Genomic DNA, 18,448 nt, shown 5'->3' with positions numbered 1-18,448 from the left:
CTCTGCTGCACTGCAGGATTTCAGGATTTAGAAAGTGCTGTAAGCAAAATCAACATCTCCTCTCCCGCAGGAACTCAGAATGGAGCTTCAAATCCAAGGAAGTTTGGTGTAGCCATTTCTGACTTGGCAATCATTGTTTTTGTTTTGTTTTTTAAAAAAACAGAATAAGTTCTCCATCTACAGAAAGAAGGGACAGATGAAGAATTCATGCAGTTGCAGAGTGTGAGGCACAGAGTCTTTTGGATCACTTCCCAAAACAGGTCATGCATCTCTGATTGATTGGCCCCTTTGTTAACTTTCTAAATTTCATATTCCTGGCAGGAGATTGTTCTGCATTTTTTTTTTTAAGGTTTGTAGGTTTGATGTGCAGGGCCTCAAGCTTGTTGATGTGTGATGACGTTTTGGGGAAGCAGGAAAGATCAAGCTTTTTCAAAGGCTCTGTGAGGGTAAAGTACCATATTACCTGCCACTGTGAGATTTCAATTATGACATTGTTCTCAATTAGTGATTATTAATTTAAAATATTGTAGCAGAGTGTTTTTATTTATTGTTTTGTTTATTGTGGTGGCTTTTAACATTATACTGCTAATACTGTGGATGTTTTGTTGTTTTATTATTGTTTACTATAAATCAGTGGTGGCGAACCTATGGCACGCATGCCAGTGGGTGCACTCAGAACCCCCCCTGTGGGCATGCATGCCATTGCCCCGCTAAGTGCCAACAGCAGCAGAACAGCAGCCAAAAACCAGCCAGCCAAGAAGTCTCTCCCAGAGTGAGAGAGCTCTGGCTCTGAAAGTAGCAGGCAGTTCACGCCGCCCGTCGTTTCTAGCTCGGCTTCCTCTTCTTCATCCAGCTCCAATTCTTTGGGCCCGGTGCTGGCCTTGAGCAGCCCTGCGGGCGTGGGGGGCACAGCGTCAGGGTCAGTCTCGTCGGCTGTCTCGCTGAGTAGCGTGCCATCGGTCGCTGGAGGCTCTGCAGGTCTGAAGTGGAAGGAAGGCCACCCCTTCTCCCCTAGCCTGTTGTCTTTCTTTACCCCTTTGGGAGGGGGAGGTGAAAGCGATTCCCCAATGGATTTGGAACTGGGAAGCAGGGGCGACGTGCTCAGGAGAGGTTCAGGGGAGGGGCGGCTGGGGAGGTTGGGCAGCGGAAAGTGTGCTCTGTGAATGGAAGCATGGTGGCCCCTCTGACCAGCAGCCCAATGGGAGCACTTCCTCCCTCCCCTGTCTGGGATAAGGCGGGCAGCTCACATGTGGCGTGAGGGTGCGGTGTGGCCGTGTTGGCACTCTGTGATAAATTTTGGGTTGCAGTTTGGGCACTCGATCTCTAAAAGGTTCGCCACCACTGCTATAGATGTTTTAACTGTTGCTCTATAATTTCTCTTGATGCTCTTGATTTCCGGATTAGATTTGGAAGCATTTAAATTCAAAAGATGATGATGATGATAATGATCATATACTCAGTCATTTCTCCTAAAGTGAGAAGGTGAAATCAAAATACAATATAAGAAATGCTTTGGTTTTGGTTTATATAACTTTAAACTGCTTAGGACTTTCAACATTCTAGCTAGAAAACTTTTTACAGAACTGCAGGGATGGGGGGAGGTGGAACTATTTTAAGTATTTAATCCACCACTGAAATGTTTGCCAGCCATGTAACCATGTGTCAGACACACTAAAACTGTCATATCTGATAAAAATATGCTGTCCTTGGCAGCAACTAAATTATTTGTCATTCTCCCGAGAATTAACTCTTCTACATATGCATTTGTGTGGATCAAATAGAAGACAAAGTGCCCTAAAAATTTAACATTAAGATGGTTGCTTAGCAATATTGGTATAGTAACTAAAAATATTGGTGCAAGCGCTCTTTCAGAATATGAGTATGGAACTGAATGTGCCCATCAGGATATACTGTTGTAAAAGACTTAGAATCCTTTTTATTTTCAGGCCTAAAAGAAAACAACTGTTAACATGAGTGCTTCCTAAAGACACTAAGAAACTGAACATCCTGGAGAATCACCAATCATGGCCCTGCAGAAGGTTTATGAGTCACAAGCAACGTCTTTATTTTCTTTCTTCTTCCTTTCCTTTCTTTATATCTGCAACAAAAGCAGACTTTCATATTCTTCCAAGCTCCATAAGGAAACAATGGGAATTCCATTCTTACAATATTTTAGCCTTGACCTAAACTGGTAAGGGCTGCAGAGTTAAAACACAATAATGCTGGCTGAGTAACCTACTATTATTGTGTAACTCTAATAGACTGTCATTTAAATTACCAGCTGCCAGTGACTTCTACCATGCCATAAAGGATACTAAATGACAACCACTATGGTGCTATTTAAGCATTCATGCGCTTGTGGGTAGGGGATCATATGCATTCAACTAGAGTTGCATTTCTAGAGGAAGGCAAAAACAACCCTTGTGCTAGGAACTTCATTTTTACCTTTCTTCTTCAAAGCCAAAAGAAGATTCGCATATTAGTACTGTATCAAGCTCTTTATGCATAAAACAGCCAAATTCTTATTGATAGGATTAACTGAAAGGGAAGGGATTACCTTGAAACTACAAGTGCACCTCTAACGACTATTAGACCTGTTTTTGCTTCCAAACTTATTGTGGTAAAGTTTAACAGATTTATCATCCCGGTGGTTGCTAATGGGTACATAGAAGAACATACTTCAACACTGACTGGGCTAAGGGCAGCTTAAGGCTGGTCTGCTCACAGGCTGGGGATGAGATGAAAAAAAACATCACAGTGATACCAAAAAATGTTGTCAGGGCTTGACTAAGTGCTGGTGGAGACACAGCTTATGTAGATACTTACAGGTAACCTTCTAAATACTATTCTATCATTAAACAAGAAGTTGAACTCTCCTAACAACAAATATTTGTCTATTTAAATCCATTTTTCAGAACAGTAGCTTTATTTTATATAACAAATATTTATTTTGTTTTTGTGCATATTTTTAATTAATTTCCTTTTGGAAAAGAATATTAGAATTGCAACTGACCCATGAGGGGGTCAACCAAATAACAGTTGAGCCTACCAAATTGAAACATTGGAATATTTTTTATTGGCCAAGTGTGATTTGAAACACAAGGAATTTGTCTCCAGTGAATAAACTTTCAGTGAACATAGAAACAACAATGTGGCAGTTCATAAATCATAAATCGTAAGCTACACTCATAAATTATAAGTTACAAACCAGTGATAAATCATATGATACAATTAGAAGAAGTTAAGTATTAAAGATGAGAAGGATAACAGCAATACAGCCCTACTACATGGGTAAATATCTTTAGGCTTAAGGCAGTGCTTTGGGAGTTAGTTGCTCAGAAAAGTGATGGAATGGTGGTGGTGCCTTTGTGTCTAGTTTTTTTGGCATGCAATGCCCTGTAGTGGAGTCCTGAGAGGGGAAGTTTATGACTAGAATGTGAGAGGTCTGTGGATATTTTCACAGCCCACTTTCTGGCTCATGCCAGGCATGCTGATTACAATTTTTTTTTCTGCAGTCCTAACTATCTGTTAAAGTCTGTACCTGTCCTGTTTGGTTGCTGTGCAAACCAGACAATCATAGAAGAACAAATGACAGTCTCAATTAAATACAATACTTTTCATCAGCTGTCCTGATTTCAGAGCTTCCCCTACTTTGTTTGGCTGTTCTGAAGAGGCTTGAGGAAAACTTTAATTAGCATTTCTTTGAACCATTGTCCCTCAGCTTGTCTGTTTGGAAACATACATGACTCCTATTTTACAAAAGATAATTCCAGGCAGCTTATAGTCTGATGCCCGGATGATTTTTTTAAAAAATTAAATAAGTTCTTTCATTGAAAACCTGAAATAATGTAGAATTACCCTTGACAAGTAAGTTAATTAGAACCAGTGCTAGTTGACCCAGTGAGAAAGGGCTTTAGCTCTTAGGAGAGATAAAGATAAATTTTTGATGAGATCATATAAAAGGTCTAATCATATGTAGTACCCCAATAAAGCTGGAAAACGACCATACAGTAATGAAACGATCCAGAATGAAATATTTCGTCTACTCTCTGACAGCTCAGGAATGTGGAAGACTTGGGAGAGAGATTTTGAATCCTTGCTGAGCGACTGATTGGTCTTGGAGAGTGATGTGGATTAATGCTGTCCATCATCTTTGCTAGAATTTGCACATGCTGCCTCATTGTTGCTTTCAAGAATGTAGCATGCATTATGCTTAAATATTGATTTGGATGTTTCTGTGTCTGCCTGTATGCCTGTCTGTTTGTCTGTCTGTCTATCTAATCATCTATCCATCTATCTTTCTAAATTTCATCCCCATTGCCCCTAAGGAGCAGCCATAAGTACTGTGCAAAGCTTTTTCACTCAAAACCCTTGAGACCAAATTAAGACAGAACAGTTCCCCTATGCGGTAGGGGACTATTCTGCTATTCATGTTGTCCTGTATAAGGGGTGTGTTGTAAGAATAAAAAAGGGATAAACTCATGAATATCAACACTGGAAGAAAACATAAACGTGTTTTATACAAATATAATTAAAATATCGAAAAGAGCTCAGTTTTATCACATATATGTCACATATGTGAGGGATGGATGGATAAATCATCTTCCTTTTTTGCTCTTTTTTTGTAGACTCTAGATGGCAGTGTCACTTTAGCAAACTTGCAGATAAATCAACGGAAGGTAGGAGGAATAAACTGACAGCCAACAATTGTGGTGTCCTATTGTTGAGATCCATCAAAATATTTCACAAAGAATGAACAGGAGCAGCCTAATGCCTATGGCCACTTCAGACTGGTGTGGTGAGTATGATCCCTCCGCCGTGTCCTCTTGCCCTGTCAATCTTGTCCTTTTTCTCTTCATAGGAAAGAGGTGGACACCATTTTCAACCACTGCTGTATAGGCAGCTCCCCAAAGCTATTAAGAGAGGTGGGGAAGCTGCTTAGGTTTTGAGCACAGGTTTCATACTCCTTCAAAATACTTTCATGGAGTTTTGAAAAAGGACTACACCTAAATTAAAATAGGCCCATCCACCACTTGTTCAGCAGGTTGGGGGAGCTGGTGCAATAAAGTGGGAGAACTGTCTCTCAAAATTGCCTCTTTCACCATGGAGTCACTGGGTTTTAAGACAGTCAGCTCTCTGTTTTACCATGTTACTACACCATTCTTCCCAATTGCTATTTGGCAATCATCTTTTCAACCAGCATTAGACCAATAAAGCAAAACATGGCAACCTGTGTGCGTTGGCCATCCCACCACGCTCACTTTATTGTGCAGATGTCTCACCCCATTAGAGAGCTGGTGGGATTTCAACATAATTGTATTCGGCAATGTGTTTGAGTGTATTAGTAGCTCTGGTTAGTAGTTAGGCTGTTGGTTTGAGCTCCGAGCTTGGCAATTTGGTTGCAAACATTTCATCACCATTTGAGGAGATATTGTCAGCATGTTTTGAATGCTCGTCTGTCAGAACACAGGTCTTTAAACACCTTTTTATTTGTCTGAATGTTGTTTGTTCAGATATTTATGACTCATGGTCTGATTTCGGACTGTAATAATAAGTGTTTTATCATAGACAATGTTGATAGAGGCAGTCTCCCACTGTGATGGATGCAGTAAAAGGAGATATAGAGCCTATTAGAATACATGGCAAGCATTGGCTCAACTGAAGGGGCAGTCCTTTCTCCGCAAAGCAGCCAATCCGCTGCTGACGTTAGCCTGCAAAGCCCCCCTGAAATGCTTTAGCCCAAATGCAGGGCAGCACTCAAGGCAACCCAGAGTGCAATTCAGAAATGGAAGACAGACATGCACTCTTGAGTTCCATTATCTAATAGTGCCAGTAATGATCGCTATGTGCTTAAATGGTTCTTAATCTCTGGATCGTTGATCAGAACATAAGCAGACCAATCAAAGGTTGCCTTTCTTGGTAAATTGTAATAAATTACAACACTGCAACATCAACGTTTGAAATATGGAACAAATACAATTTTAGCAGTTTTTGTTTCACCTGTGGCTACATCACTTAAATAGAGCACAGATGTCACATTTGACAGTATTAACACAAGTTAACGATAGTTATGATTATGAGGATCATCATGCTTGAAGCCCTAGAAAGAGTGCAGAGAAGAACAAAAACGATAAGGAGTCTGGAGGCTAAACTGTACAATGCCAATTGCTAAGGAACTAGGCATGTTTAACCTAATGTAGAGAAGGCTCAGGGGAGACACGATAGATACCTTCCAATACATGAAGGCTTGTCATAGGGAAGAGGGCACTGATTTATTTTCCATAGCACCCTGAGGGCAGGACAAGAAGCAATGGGTGGAAGCTCTTCAGAGGGTGATCCAACCCGGAAACGAGGGATTACCTGACAGTGAGAACAATTAATTAATCAAAGGAGCAGCTTGCCTCACAGAGTTGCGGGGACTCCATCGCTAGAGGTTTTCAAGAACAGATTGGACAACCGTTTGTCTCAGTTGATATAAGAACTTCTGCCTTGAACAGAAGGTTGGACCTAGAACACCCACAAGGTTCCTTCCAGCCAGCCCTAAGGTTCTATGAATTATTATTTGCGACTTAATTACTTAGTTTTAATTTAATCGTTTTAAAAGACCAGTCTCTAAAGTCTAAGCAAAATTACTTTATTGAAAGATTTGAGCTTTCAGAGATAATTATTTCTGTTTATAGAACGGTGGGTTACAAACTGAAGAATAACAACTGGGTTCTGCAAAGAAATGAAACGAAGCTGGAAAGAAAAGCCAGCTGGGCAAATGAGCACTTTTGCTGGCACTTGCTGGGGCAGCTGGAGTCATGGCAAGCAGCCTCTCACAGGCATGTGAGCTCTGGGACTGCTTGCCACTTTACAAGACGGGTGGGCAGGGGGCCAAAACTCTCAGACGGGAAAGATAGAGGTGAGTGTGGAAAGTTGGGAGCAATCCCTTTTCTTACTGAGTTTCTGGGCTGGGAGGGAGAACGTTTGGAATGGTTTGGACTGAAATGGCTACCTGCAATTCCTGATTAACAACCACAACAAAGAATGATGGGATTGCTGCTGTAAGGTGGCATGGTCACTTGATGTCTCACTTTATGACATAACAACTTAAAATGGCAATCCCAGTCCCAATTGTGGTCATATGTTGAGGAATACCTGCATTATTTTGTATAAAAATCCGTGGATCAGGACATGCAACAATAACCTTAAGAAAGGGGCAGAAATGAACAACACTTCCTAAACTTGCACAAAAGGGGGGAAAAACATATAAGAAACTACCAAGCAGTTAAAAGGGAGAGAAGTCATCTCTAAGAAATCCAGCAGATTTTAAATGTGATTTCTGTGAAGAAATTGGCTGCACATCCTCTCCCTCAATGGATTACTGTCCATTCAGCTTTCACTGTTTTCAAGGAAGATCTATCTCACAGTTTAAAACACCATAAACTTACTGACCCTTGACCCAAACCAACATAAATCTATTCATAGGTCTAGTTGTCCAGTCTTGGCAGTTCTCATATAAGCAATCTTGTTTTCCTTTCCTTTAGCATTCCGATTGTAAAGTCTTCTTCTGGCTTCCATTCTTTTCTCCTTTCCCAGGTAAAGCATCCACAATCCTATCCAGTGCTTGGAAGTTCAGGGAATACATCTAAAAATTAATAGTGGTAAAAGAAATTGTAGTTACAATCCTGGCTCTTGTTTTAGTAACAACTTTATCTGTCATTCTTCAGGGAAAAAGAGCAATCACAAAGAAACCATACTATGTCCACATCATTTGGAGATGACGGAGAGCTTCTGCTGGAGCTAGAGCTAACACTGAAGTGCCTATAGTGCTTATACACACCCCAATCACATTTACCCACTGGGTAATTGAGTTGGTAGCAGATGGTCAAAAGAAAGGCAGGACCTTGGCCACAAAGGAGAGGGATTTTAATCACATTGTACCTTGATGATTTGGTTTCCCACCTATTTTGAAAAGAAAAAGAAAGATAGGCAAGAACAGCAAAAAAAAGGGTGGTGGATATGACTTACCCTTCGTCTCAGGTAGACCAAAGCTATAATGGAGAGGAGGGCAACAAGAAAAAATAGTAACAGGCCAAATATTGTCTCAGTTGGTACAGAGGGCAAGCTGGCAAGCTGGGCACTGGCTGCAAGACAAAAGTATATTAAATAAATCAGACTGGGGGGAAAACAGAGTGGATCAAAAACTGATAAACTAAAAAATCCATCTTATCTTAGTATGTGCATATTGTTTCACACGGAAAATCAATTATCTGAACTCAATTATTTGTAGTAAAATGGCAGCTATTGGATGAGATGTAAACAATGCCATTCAGAACTGAATTGCATACATTTTGTAGTCAGCAAATTAAGATTATACTGGTGAGAGCAAAGCTGTTTTTTAATTTGATGGGAATGGTCACAATGTTTTGTTGGACAAAACAAAATATAGAAGTACCATATATATCCAGATAAAAGTTGTGTCCTGTTTATTTAGCAACAAGTCTCACTATATTACATACAGATATATTCCTGGTTATAGAATTGTACTTTTTGCTTTTGTGGCTCTTAGGATCCTCCTTCCTTCCAAATCAACTGCAATTAGTGACTTGATTTGAAAAAAATAAGGTACAAATAACGTTAATGCTCCACTGTGTAAACTAAGAGAATAAGATAGAAATCTCAGTCACGGCTACCTTAGTCGCTTTATCACTATTGCTGTGCTCTTTGATGCCCTCAAATGCAAACTGGAGTTATGGATCACTAAAGACTGCCTAGAGAACTAGGTCATTTTGGAACAGTAAGTGAATTGATTAAAATCAAAGGTCTCGTTGCATTCCAGGTATCCTTTAGGCCTGCTTTGGTTGCCTTTATGAGTGCGGAGAGACTGATTAATTCTTCTGGGCCTCTGAAACTTCCAGTCCCTTTAACCACTGCACTTTTCTGAGTAGACGGTCTGAATTATATGACACCACCATTCCAATCTAGAAGCCCACAGCTTTACTCTGAGGCGCCACAAGGTTTAGCCTAGCTGTGCTTTTCAATCTCTGCATAAAATTTTTAAGGGAGATCATCCAGAGACTTGAGACGATATGCAATTAATAATCAGATGCCAACTACTCCTTCTTAACGTTGAAAGCAAGGGAGACAATTTATAACAAATTGTCTTGAACAGTTAATAGACTGTGTAACAAACTATGGGTTGAACCCAGTAGATTGGATATCTCAGTGGTGGGTGGTTAATCTGTTGAATAAATTGAACGCAATGTCACTTTAGGGGCCTGTTGTTGGAACCGTCAGATTGTGTGTGACACTCAATCCCCCCAATAAAAACAAAAGCTTCATTGGGGTTTGAGTCTGACAAGAAGTAGTAATTGGATCGCTTAATTTTAACAAGGTCAGGCCAGTAGATGCTGCTGAAATTGCAACTCCCAATAGTTTTATCCAGGCTGGCCAATGGGGAAGAGCAGTGCAGTTCAGTACCATTGAAGGCAGGGAGTCGAGCTCCAATTTCCAAGGCGACAGAATTGTTCCCCTCCCCCCCCCCCCGCCCGGTCCCCGCTTGAAAAGGAAATGAGCTCAGGATTTCTCCGCCTTCGCGCGGGGGCCTTTGTTCTCCCGAAGCCCGAGCATGAAGCGTGTGAGGGGGAAATAAAGGGAACGGCGGCGTTGCTCTCTGGCCCTCTCTTCCCGGCTCTCCTTTGTTCAGCGGGAGAGGAAGGAGCGTCGAAGAAATTGACAGCGGCCCTGCCCGGCGTATGTTGGGAAGGCGCCAGGGCCCACCCAGCGCTGGGGCGGTGTGGTTCCAGCCCGCTACCCCATCCTGGCCCCACTTCGCTCCTCCCTTTGGGGCGAGCAGCGAGGGAAGCTGCTGCAGCGGTTGTTTCCGCTCCTCTCCTCGGCGGCTCCCGCAAGTGAAAGAGCCGAGGCGGGGCTTGTGGCTGTGACTCCCTCTCTCTTCTCCCTTTTCCACCGGTGGCTGGGCGCATAAAGCGGAGCCGAGGCCGCCACCAGCGCCGGACGATCTAGCTCGCCCTCCTTAGTCACCTGCCGAGGCGATGGCTTTGCCTGGCCGGGTTGGGGGAAAAGGCTCCGAGCTTTGTTTCGGAGAAAGGTTGCGAACCGAGCACCGACCGGGGGAGGGAGGGAGCGAGGGAGGGAGCCGGGATGACGTCAGCGGTTCGTGGCTGGAACCCGTCCAGGTCACGTTCCCCCTTTGAAGAAGCGTCTGCCAGCCCAGCAACATTGGGAAATCTTGCGGTAGAATTTCTCTGTGGGGCTGAGGGATAGGCTGCCCTTGTGTCGTCTGGGTCAGACTATTGCAGGACGTTAGATCCGAACCTGCTTCTTCTGGGGGGTAACCGGGAAACTGCTAATTCAAAAGCAGGGTGTAAGACGGAGGGAACTGGGCGATATGATCTTGTGCACAGGGGCCACTGCACTACGTTCTTGTTTGTTTTCAAGCCCAGTTTGTGGGCTTGCCTTCAAAAACCTGGGTCTCTGGTTCTACAGAGGAATTATTGAGTCTGTCATCTGCACCTCTGTCACTGTCTGGTTTGGTTCTGCAACCCAACAGGACAGACACAGACGATAATTAGGACTGCAGAAAAAACAATTACTACCAACCTGCCTTCCATCGAGGACCTGTATTCTGCACGAGTCAAAAATATTTACAGACCTCTCACATCCCAGACATAAACTGTTTCAACTCCTTCCCTCAAAATGACGCTATAGAGCACTGCACACCAGAACAACTAGACACAAGAACATTTTTTTCCTGAAAGCCATCACTCTGCTAAACAAATAATTCCCTCAACACTGTTCAACTATTTACAAAGTCTGCACTACTATTATTACTATTAATCTTCTCATCACTCCTTATTGCCCATCCCCTCCCACTTGTGACTGTATGACTGTAACTTTATCGCTTGTATCCTTACGATTTATATTGACTGATTCCTAGTATGATTTGATTATTGTACCCTATGACCTGCAATTTGATTATTTGATTATTGTACCCTATGACTATCACTAAGTGTTGTACCTTATGATTCTTGATGAATGTATTTTTTCTTTTATGTATAGTGAGAGTATTTGCACCAAGACAAATTCCTTGTGTGTCCAATCACACTTGGCCAATAGAGAATTCTATTCTATTTGTACTTTTCTGTGGTTTCTGAGCTTCATAGGAGATCTTTCAATCTTTTTGCTATCTGAATTAGGGTAGCTGGTAGGGAGAGGTGGGGGTTACTTTTGAATGCTGTTTCCAAACAACTTCTTGGAATGCGTAATACCAGAAGAAGTTACTATTTTCTCCAAGCTTCTGTTAAGCTGGCCCCGTGCTGAAGTTTTTACTCTCTTGTCAAGCATAAACATGTGAGCTGTTGTGATCCGTATAATTTAGAGTGAAATATGCATTTCTGCAATTAAAGAAACAAAGAATACCTGCAGTTTCCAGGTGATACTGCACCGATCCCAGCTTCCCCTCTGGACCGTGGGCGCTGCATTCCCAGATGCCTGCATCCCTTGATGACACCTGGCGGAATTCCTGGATTGGGCCCCATTTCACGGGCCTACTGGAATCAGACTGAGAGCTGTTGCTGGATTCCAAGTCCAGCCACTTCCATTGAAAATGCTCTTTTCCTGTGTGGTAGCTGAGGTTACAGATGAGGACCAAGTGAGAACCTTCAGGAATTCTTGGCCCGACAGTGCTGGTAATGACTGAAAGAAAGCAAGGAAACAGAAATCACTAATCCCCTCTCCCTCTCACCTTCCTCCTACAGCATTAAGTTAAATTACTCAAACTGCAACACTGAGACCTGGGTCTATGTAAAGAATTATACTATTATGTATTATTCCCATACTCAACAACCCTAAGTTAGACTGAGGAAGAATGACTAGTCTAAAGTCATAAAATAAGCTTCTATAACCAGGGGTAGAATTCAATTTTTTTTAACAATCTGTTCTGTGGGTGTGGCTTAGGTGATGGGCGTGGCTTGGTGGTCATGTTATTGGCATGACTCAATATCACTCACATTGAGGCACGCATCTCCTCACCTGGCTTCTCATGACTGTGGGGATGCAACAGTCGTAAGTGTGAAAAATGGTCATAAGTCACTTTTTTCAGTGCCATTGTAACTTTGAATGATCACTCCACACAAGCAAAGTACCAGCAAAGGAAGGGAAAAAAACTCCAGAGAAGTTCCTGAGACAGGAAGTTTAGTCCTGCCAAGAGGTTAAGGGTTAATGGAGAAGCAGTTTCTGTAAGCAACACCAGAATGTTTCCTTCCTGCCTTCCTTACAGGATTAGGCCAATAATTTCTTCTAACAACCGGTTCTCCAAACCGCTTAGAATGTTAACAACCAGTTCTAGCGAATAGGTGCAAACTGGTAGAATCCCACCCGTCTATAACTAAGAATAGATTTGAACCTGGGTCTCTTCAGTCCTAGCCCAACTTTGTAGCTACTACACTACACTGGCTGTCTGAATTTAGTTTCAGGTTGTTCACCCTATCTGGTTTAATATCACTTTCTTCCTTGATGATATGGAGTAGAAGTATGCTAGATGTCATCAGCATACTGGTGAAACTCTCCTCCAACTCCTGCCAGCAACTGGGCCGCACAAACAAGCGAAGTTCCATCCATAGGATGCAGGCAGCACACAACCACATACCCTCTGGTCTGTGGAAAAACCTTTCTCCATGGAACTGGTTCCTGGTGCCCAAAAGGTTGGGGGCCACTGCTCTAGACGATATCATGAACCTTCCCAATAATATGAACATTTTCAATATCCTAGGAGGCAAGTGGAACCCTGTGGGACTCATTCATCCATTTATGAATGGCCATTATTTTGATGTCTGTAATTCTCTTTAATTTCTCTTGGACTTCTATAGTTATTATTATATTGTTCAACTTTTTTTTCTTCCTAACATTTTTCCTGCAAGTGCAGGACGTGCTTTTTTTAAAATTGATTAAAAGAAGTGCTTAGAATGCAGTTTTGCAGGCTAACTCTGCCCACAGTCTGGACAGCCAACTATCCTGACGAGAGTCGAGGTTGACTCAACTTTCCATCCTTCTGAAGTCGATAAAATGAGGACCCAGATTGTTGGGTGAAATATGCTGATTCTGTAAACCATCGATAGAGTGCTGTAAAGCAGGGGTCCCCAACCACCGGTCCACGGACCGGGACCGGTCCGTGGAACAAGTCCTACCGGGCCGCTGGTTTGCTGGGCGCCGCCATCTTTTTTTGATGAAAAAGTGCTTCCGGTGAGCTTTTCCGGGTAGAAAGCTCACCGGAAGCACTTTTTCATCAAAAAAAGATGGCAGCGCCCAGCTAATGCCGGTACCGGGCCGCGCCATAAAAAAGGTTGGGGATACCGGGCCGCGGCATAAGAAAGGTTGGGGATCACTGCTGTAAAGCACTGTGGGGTGGTATATAAGTCTAAGCGCTATTGTTATTGCTATGCATTGATTGTGCAAGAAATTGACTGATTGGCTTGTCCCTTGACCCTGACTGGCTGAGAAAGAATGACTGGCAGCCCAAAGTCACCCAGATGGCTTTCACGCCTAAAGCAAAACTAGAACTCACTGTCTCCTGTGAGATTTAAGTCACCTGTGAGAACTCTCTTTATCAACTCCTTCCTCAAAACCCATTTTCCCAGAAGCAGAAAAAAAAATCAAGCCAGGCAAACATTTAAAAAGTAGTAACGTTTCTAGTAAAAATAACTAGAAAACTGGAATAATAGGTATTAACTTCTACAGAACCAAAAGCTCTACGTGCAAAGGAGAGGGTAAGGCAAGAATTTAGAAGTGCGTGAAAACAACCCAGCATCATGCCTGCCCACCACCAGGCTCAGTACCACTAAATATGTCAGAGTTTCCATTCATTGTGGTTGAGTCTCAGATAAATAATCATAGAATATCAACCTGCAATTTTTCTCTCTGGATAAGCAATCCTTCCTGTCCCGTCCCCCCGTCCCCCGTCCCCCGCTCCCGGTTCAGTTGTGTCTGATTCTCAGAAATAGCCTGGATACGTTTCTTGGCAAGGTTTTTCAGAAGTGGTTTGCCATTGCCTCCTTCCTAGGGCTGAGACAAAATGATTGGCCCAAAGTCACTGAGCCGGCTTCTGCCAAAGGTAGGATTAGAACTCACAGTTGGAAGGGACCTTGTAGGTCATCTAGTCCAACCCCCCGCCCAAGCGGGAGACCCTACACCATTTCTGACAAATGGCAGTCCAATCTCTTCTTGAAAGTCTCAACTGATGGCGCTCCTACAACTTCCAAGGGAAAGCTGTTCTATTGGTTGATTGTTCTCACTGTCAGAAAGTTTCTCCTTATTTCCAGGTTAAATCTCTCCTTGTTCAGTTGCCATCCATTATTCCTTGTCTGGCCTACAGGCGCTTTAGAAAATAGCTTCACCCCTTCCTTTCTGTGGCAGCCCCTCAAATATTGGAAGACCGCTATCACGTCTCCCTTGGTCCTTCTCTTTACTGGACTAGCCAAGCCCAGTTCCTGTAACCGTTCTTTGTATGTTTTAATCTCCAGTCCCCTAATCATCCTGGTTGCTCTTCTCTGTACTTTTTCTCAACATCTTTTTTATAATGTGGTGAACAATGCAAGCATTTTAAAAAGTTTAAGGGAAGCTCTTTACTATATAACTCTGGAGCAAAATTATAGAGTCTGTGGATAGATTTCAGGAGATCAATAAATTTGTATGAAAAAAATATAACTGATCTTCAGCTAAATTTTTGTTTGTCATGTCATAATGTATATAGGCAACAAAGTAATGTATTGCCCATAGACTCCAAAACTGTTTGTTAACATCAATAAATCCAACTATCTAAAATGATTATACCTTAAAAAAGAATATTGTCGTGTTATTCATTTAATGGATTAATAAAGGATATGTATTGCTATATTATTATGTATCTGTTGTTGTTTTTAATCTTTTGATACCTGCATTTGAGCATAATTGGTTTCCCTCCATAACTATGTATTTTATTTTATGCATTAAAATACATCTTTCTGAGAAGAACTCTAGGTCTCACTCAACTCTCAGAATAGTCCATGAGAGAAAAAGGTGAAGAGTTTTGTTCTATAACTATTCTGACAGAGTTTAAGTCTACAATTCTTTTGATCTGCTTGCCTCACCTATTACTCTCTGGATACATTGGCCATCAATTCCATCTTTCCAGATAGTCTGGTTAATAGCTGGGAATGATAGGAGACATCCTATTCAATTATCCCGAAGTATTCTGGTGTTCCATGCTTCCAGTTCAAATTTCTTTCAGGGTCCTGGGAGGTAGGATGGATTATGTTTCCCTAACTTTCAGGGGAAATCCCTTAAAAGAAGAAAGGCCCTGCTACAAGTTTGTTCCTCACCTGCCATCACTGCCAGAGTGACATTCTGAATTATAGTAACCCCTTGGATGGTGATCTTGCAGAGATACTGGCCTGCATCATTTAATCCAACAGTTGGGAGATGAAGAGTGAAATCTTGACGGTTTTCATAACTGGGAGTGGGCTTGGCCTTCAGTTCTCTCCCTGCCATGTATCCCCATTGGATGGCCACCCCTGAAATTCCATATGTCCTGGGATTGGAATTCAGGACACAGGGCAAATGAGCATCAGATCCAGCTGCTGTATAGATGACAGAGGGGGCTTGCTCAGTAAATCCTACAGAGGAGATAATAAAAATAACACACTTTTTTTTAGTGGTGGGATACCAGAAGGTGCAAAAATGAGTGATAGCTAGAATTCAGTGCACAATGGTCTTTCTGACTCATTCAAGCACACTAAGAAAGAGAGAGAAATAAGCACGTTTTTACTGATGCTGTTTCTTCCCCACCCGCCCAAGGAGAAGAAATGTGAGAAAAGGGAAGATGAGATAAGAAGATGGATCTCACCTATAACTTGCAAGTTGTATCTGACTGCAATTATCTCTCCCTCTGCAAAGGTGAGTTGGCAAACCCAGTGCCCAGTGTCACTACTGACTGATTCAGTGATAAGCAGGGTTTGACCCATAGGATGAAGCCTGTAGGAGGTGCGAACGGGGACATTTCTGTGGAACCAGAGGATGTTGGTAGGATTTCCTGGGTGGCTGGAGTTGCAGTTCAGCCTGACCGATTCAGACTCAATTAGAGGACGAGAAGGGTGAGCAGTGACTGTTAAGGAAAGGAAAATTGTGTAGTAATATTCATAGACACTTTGATCCCTAGCCTATGGGACTATTGATATATTGATTGTCAGGCACTCTACCAGCCCAGTTTTGATACTGTTAAATGGATAGCTCTTACAGGAAAAAAATAAATGCTGAAAATAACAAGGTAAAGATGATGGGGACTTTCATGTTCTTCATAGTCTTAGTTACCTTACTGCTTCTATTCAATGGGGGACATGAATCATTTTGAAATGCTGAATCCCATAGATGCACGCAGCTTCACAATTGCTGTTTGCTTAGCATCCAAGGATTCTTAGCATCCAAGAATCCAAGCTTTTAAAGGTTTCCAGCCAGATCCAGATTCAGCCTTCATCTTTGTAAGAGTCTCCATTCCTCTCGGAGAGGGTTACTTTTATCTTTGAGCAACTATCCCATCCACCTACCTGACACCACACCAAGCTCCACCAGGCAGTGCCAGTCCTCTTTCCCATGCCTCACTCGTGCCTCGTAGGTTCCTGCATCTTCCTTCAGCAAAGGCTTAATCTGGAGTGAAAAGTTCCCCTTAAGAAAGCCAGTGTCCCAGACAGTTACCCGGCGCATCATGGAATGGGCCAGACTCTTAAGCCCACTGGGCTTCACCTCGAGCACCAAATGACGTTTCATGGAAGAACTGGTCACAAAGAAAAAAGGAAAGGGAAATGGGGAAAGGAAAAAGTGGAACATTAAACAGAAGTGCCGCTGATCCACTCGGCCCTCCATTCCAAGCTAAATAAAACGGGGTCATTTTGTCTTACCTGCCTCCATGCCGCACCCAGTAAACCTCTAATCCTTTGTACAGGTGCCTCAAGTTGTCTTTCACCGTCTGGGGACTCAGGTAGCAAGGAAGGGTCACATGTGTGCCTTCCTCACCCCACACCCTGTACTTCTCTCCTGTTAAATAAAGGTATATTTCTGGCTGCAGGAAGATTATTGATGCAACGCAAAACAAAAGGCATGAAAATAACTCAGCTCTGAGCCCAAACAAGATAAAGGAGTCTGAAAGAAGACTCGGGAGGGGACAATCTGTGTTTGGCTTTAAAACATGGAAGCCGTAGCTAGATAATAGCATATTAGGCAACAAGGGCTCAAATGCAAGGAACTGATACAAAACAATTAATGCAGATTTTCTTTCACCCTCCTCCCCTGCCCTCACGGTAAAGAAAGAACTCTACCTGCCCTATCTTACCATTGGTCACCTGTAGAATGAAAGCAAGAGTGCAGAAAAGCAGGACGAGAGTCATCCTGGCATCCGAGAGAAAGGTGAGTCCTCCAGCCCCCTCAGCCCCTCGCCAATTGGACTGGCTTTGAATGGGGGTGTTGGATTGACCTGGTTTGCACAAGAGATTCAGACAAAGGTAGGAAAGATGAATTTCTGATCCAAGGAGACTAAAGGCTGCCCTTATATTGCAGATGGGCTATTGGTTTCCTGATTGCATTGAAGTGAACGTCACAGACGAGAAATTAGCCCCAATTTTTTTTAAAAAAAAGCAAAAAAACAAAAACATATGCAGGAAGGCAGAATGGTTCTGAAAGCACTCTTCAATGGAAACTGTTTCTTTCTCATTCTCTCTGCTGGTTAATGATCACAATAACATTTTTCTTTCTCTTTCAGTCCACTCATTAACTATTGTTTTTGCTTGCAGTGGAAAATATATAAGGGCTAATTTCTCAGGAAGTACCCTTGGTGTATTTTTCTTTGAAGTGTTGACATTTTCCCCTTTCTGATATTTTTATTCTTGACTTTCTTTGAAGTAATAAAAATAGTAATATCTGGAGACATCAGAAGAAAAGAGAAAAAACTGAAGAAAATCACAAAATACAATGACCTGCACGTAGAAGTAGAATGACTGTGGCAAAAGAAAGCAAAAATAGTACCAATAATAACCGGTGCCTTGGGTACAACCCTAAAAAAACTGGAGCAGCCCTTGAAAACCATTGGCATTGACAAAATCACCATCAGTGAATTGCAGAAGGCAGCTTTACTCAGAACAGCTCACATTCTGCGACAATATCTTTTAACACCATCAACCATAGCAACATCTGATTATCCCAAGTCCTTGGAAAGAACTTGATAGGTGAATAAAAATGCCAAATCCAATCTAAACATCTGGCTGACTGTATAATGAACTGTAATTCATGATGTTCAAATGCTTCATAAGCACAGATCTTACTTAACACACAAAGACAGATCCCCAAATTTGCTTCCCATAGCAAGGGGCAAATGGAGTCCCTCCAATGGAAGTGGCCTTAAGTGTTCCCAAAATTGGTT

General features: G+C 42.3%; 1 protein-coding gene and 1 long non-coding RNA gene across 3 annotated transcripts; one reads left to right on the top strand and one right to left on the bottom strand.

Moving 5' to 3' along the window:
- The first annotated feature begins 689 nt into the window (after positions 1-689).
- LOC148132391 (uncharacterized) lies at positions 690-6,773 on the top strand. Of its 2 annotated transcripts, none has more exons than XR_015747939.1 (4): positions 690-919; positions 1,947-2,191; positions 4,629-4,798; positions 6,681-6,773. It is a non-coding gene; the product is annotated as an uncharacterized LOC148132391 (long non-coding RNA). The 2 variants fall into 2 exon arrangements; XR_015747940.1 differs by having other exon boundaries at positions 699-919; positions 1,947-2,039.
- On the bottom strand, positions 6,619-17,727 carry LAG3 (lymphocyte activating 3). The gene is made up of 8 exons (XM_026686268.2): positions 17,366-17,727; positions 16,935-17,070; positions 16,584-16,810; positions 15,887-16,144; positions 15,363-15,656; positions 11,428-11,703; positions 8,014-8,129; positions 6,619-7,630 (listed from the first exon to the last, which is right to left on the bottom strand). Exons 1-8 carry the CDS (start codon positions 17,418-17,420, stop codon positions 7,526-7,528), a joined length of 1,467 nt encoding a protein of 488 aa, XP_026542053.1. The 5' UTR covers positions 17,421-17,727; the 3' UTR covers positions 6,619-7,525.
- Between the last annotated feature and the right edge of the window lie 721 nt (positions 17,728-18,448).

This window comes from Notechis scutatus, chromosome 2 (assembly GCF_049901735.1).
Source record: "Notechis scutatus isolate UNSWTSFEM ecotype Mainland chromosome 2, rNotScu1.2, whole genome shotgun sequence".
NCBI lineage: Eukaryota > Metazoa > Chordata > Lepidosauria > Squamata > Elapidae > Notechis > Notechis scutatus.
This window is presented reverse-complemented; position numbering and strand designations above follow the sequence as displayed.

Coding starts and splice junctions, on each gene's coding strand:
- LAG3 (XM_026686268.2), bottom strand. CDS start 17,420: ATGACTCTCGTCCTGCTTTTCTGCACTCTTGCTTTCATTCTACAGGTG. Junction 16,811..16,934: donor TGGGTGCGGCATGGAGGCAG/GTAAGACAAAAT, acceptor CTTTGTGACCAG/TTCTTCCATGAAACGTCATT. Junction 16,145..16,583: donor GGAGCTTGGTGTGGTGTCAG/GTAGGTGGATGG, acceptor TTTCCTTAACAG/TCACTGCTCACCCTTCTCGT.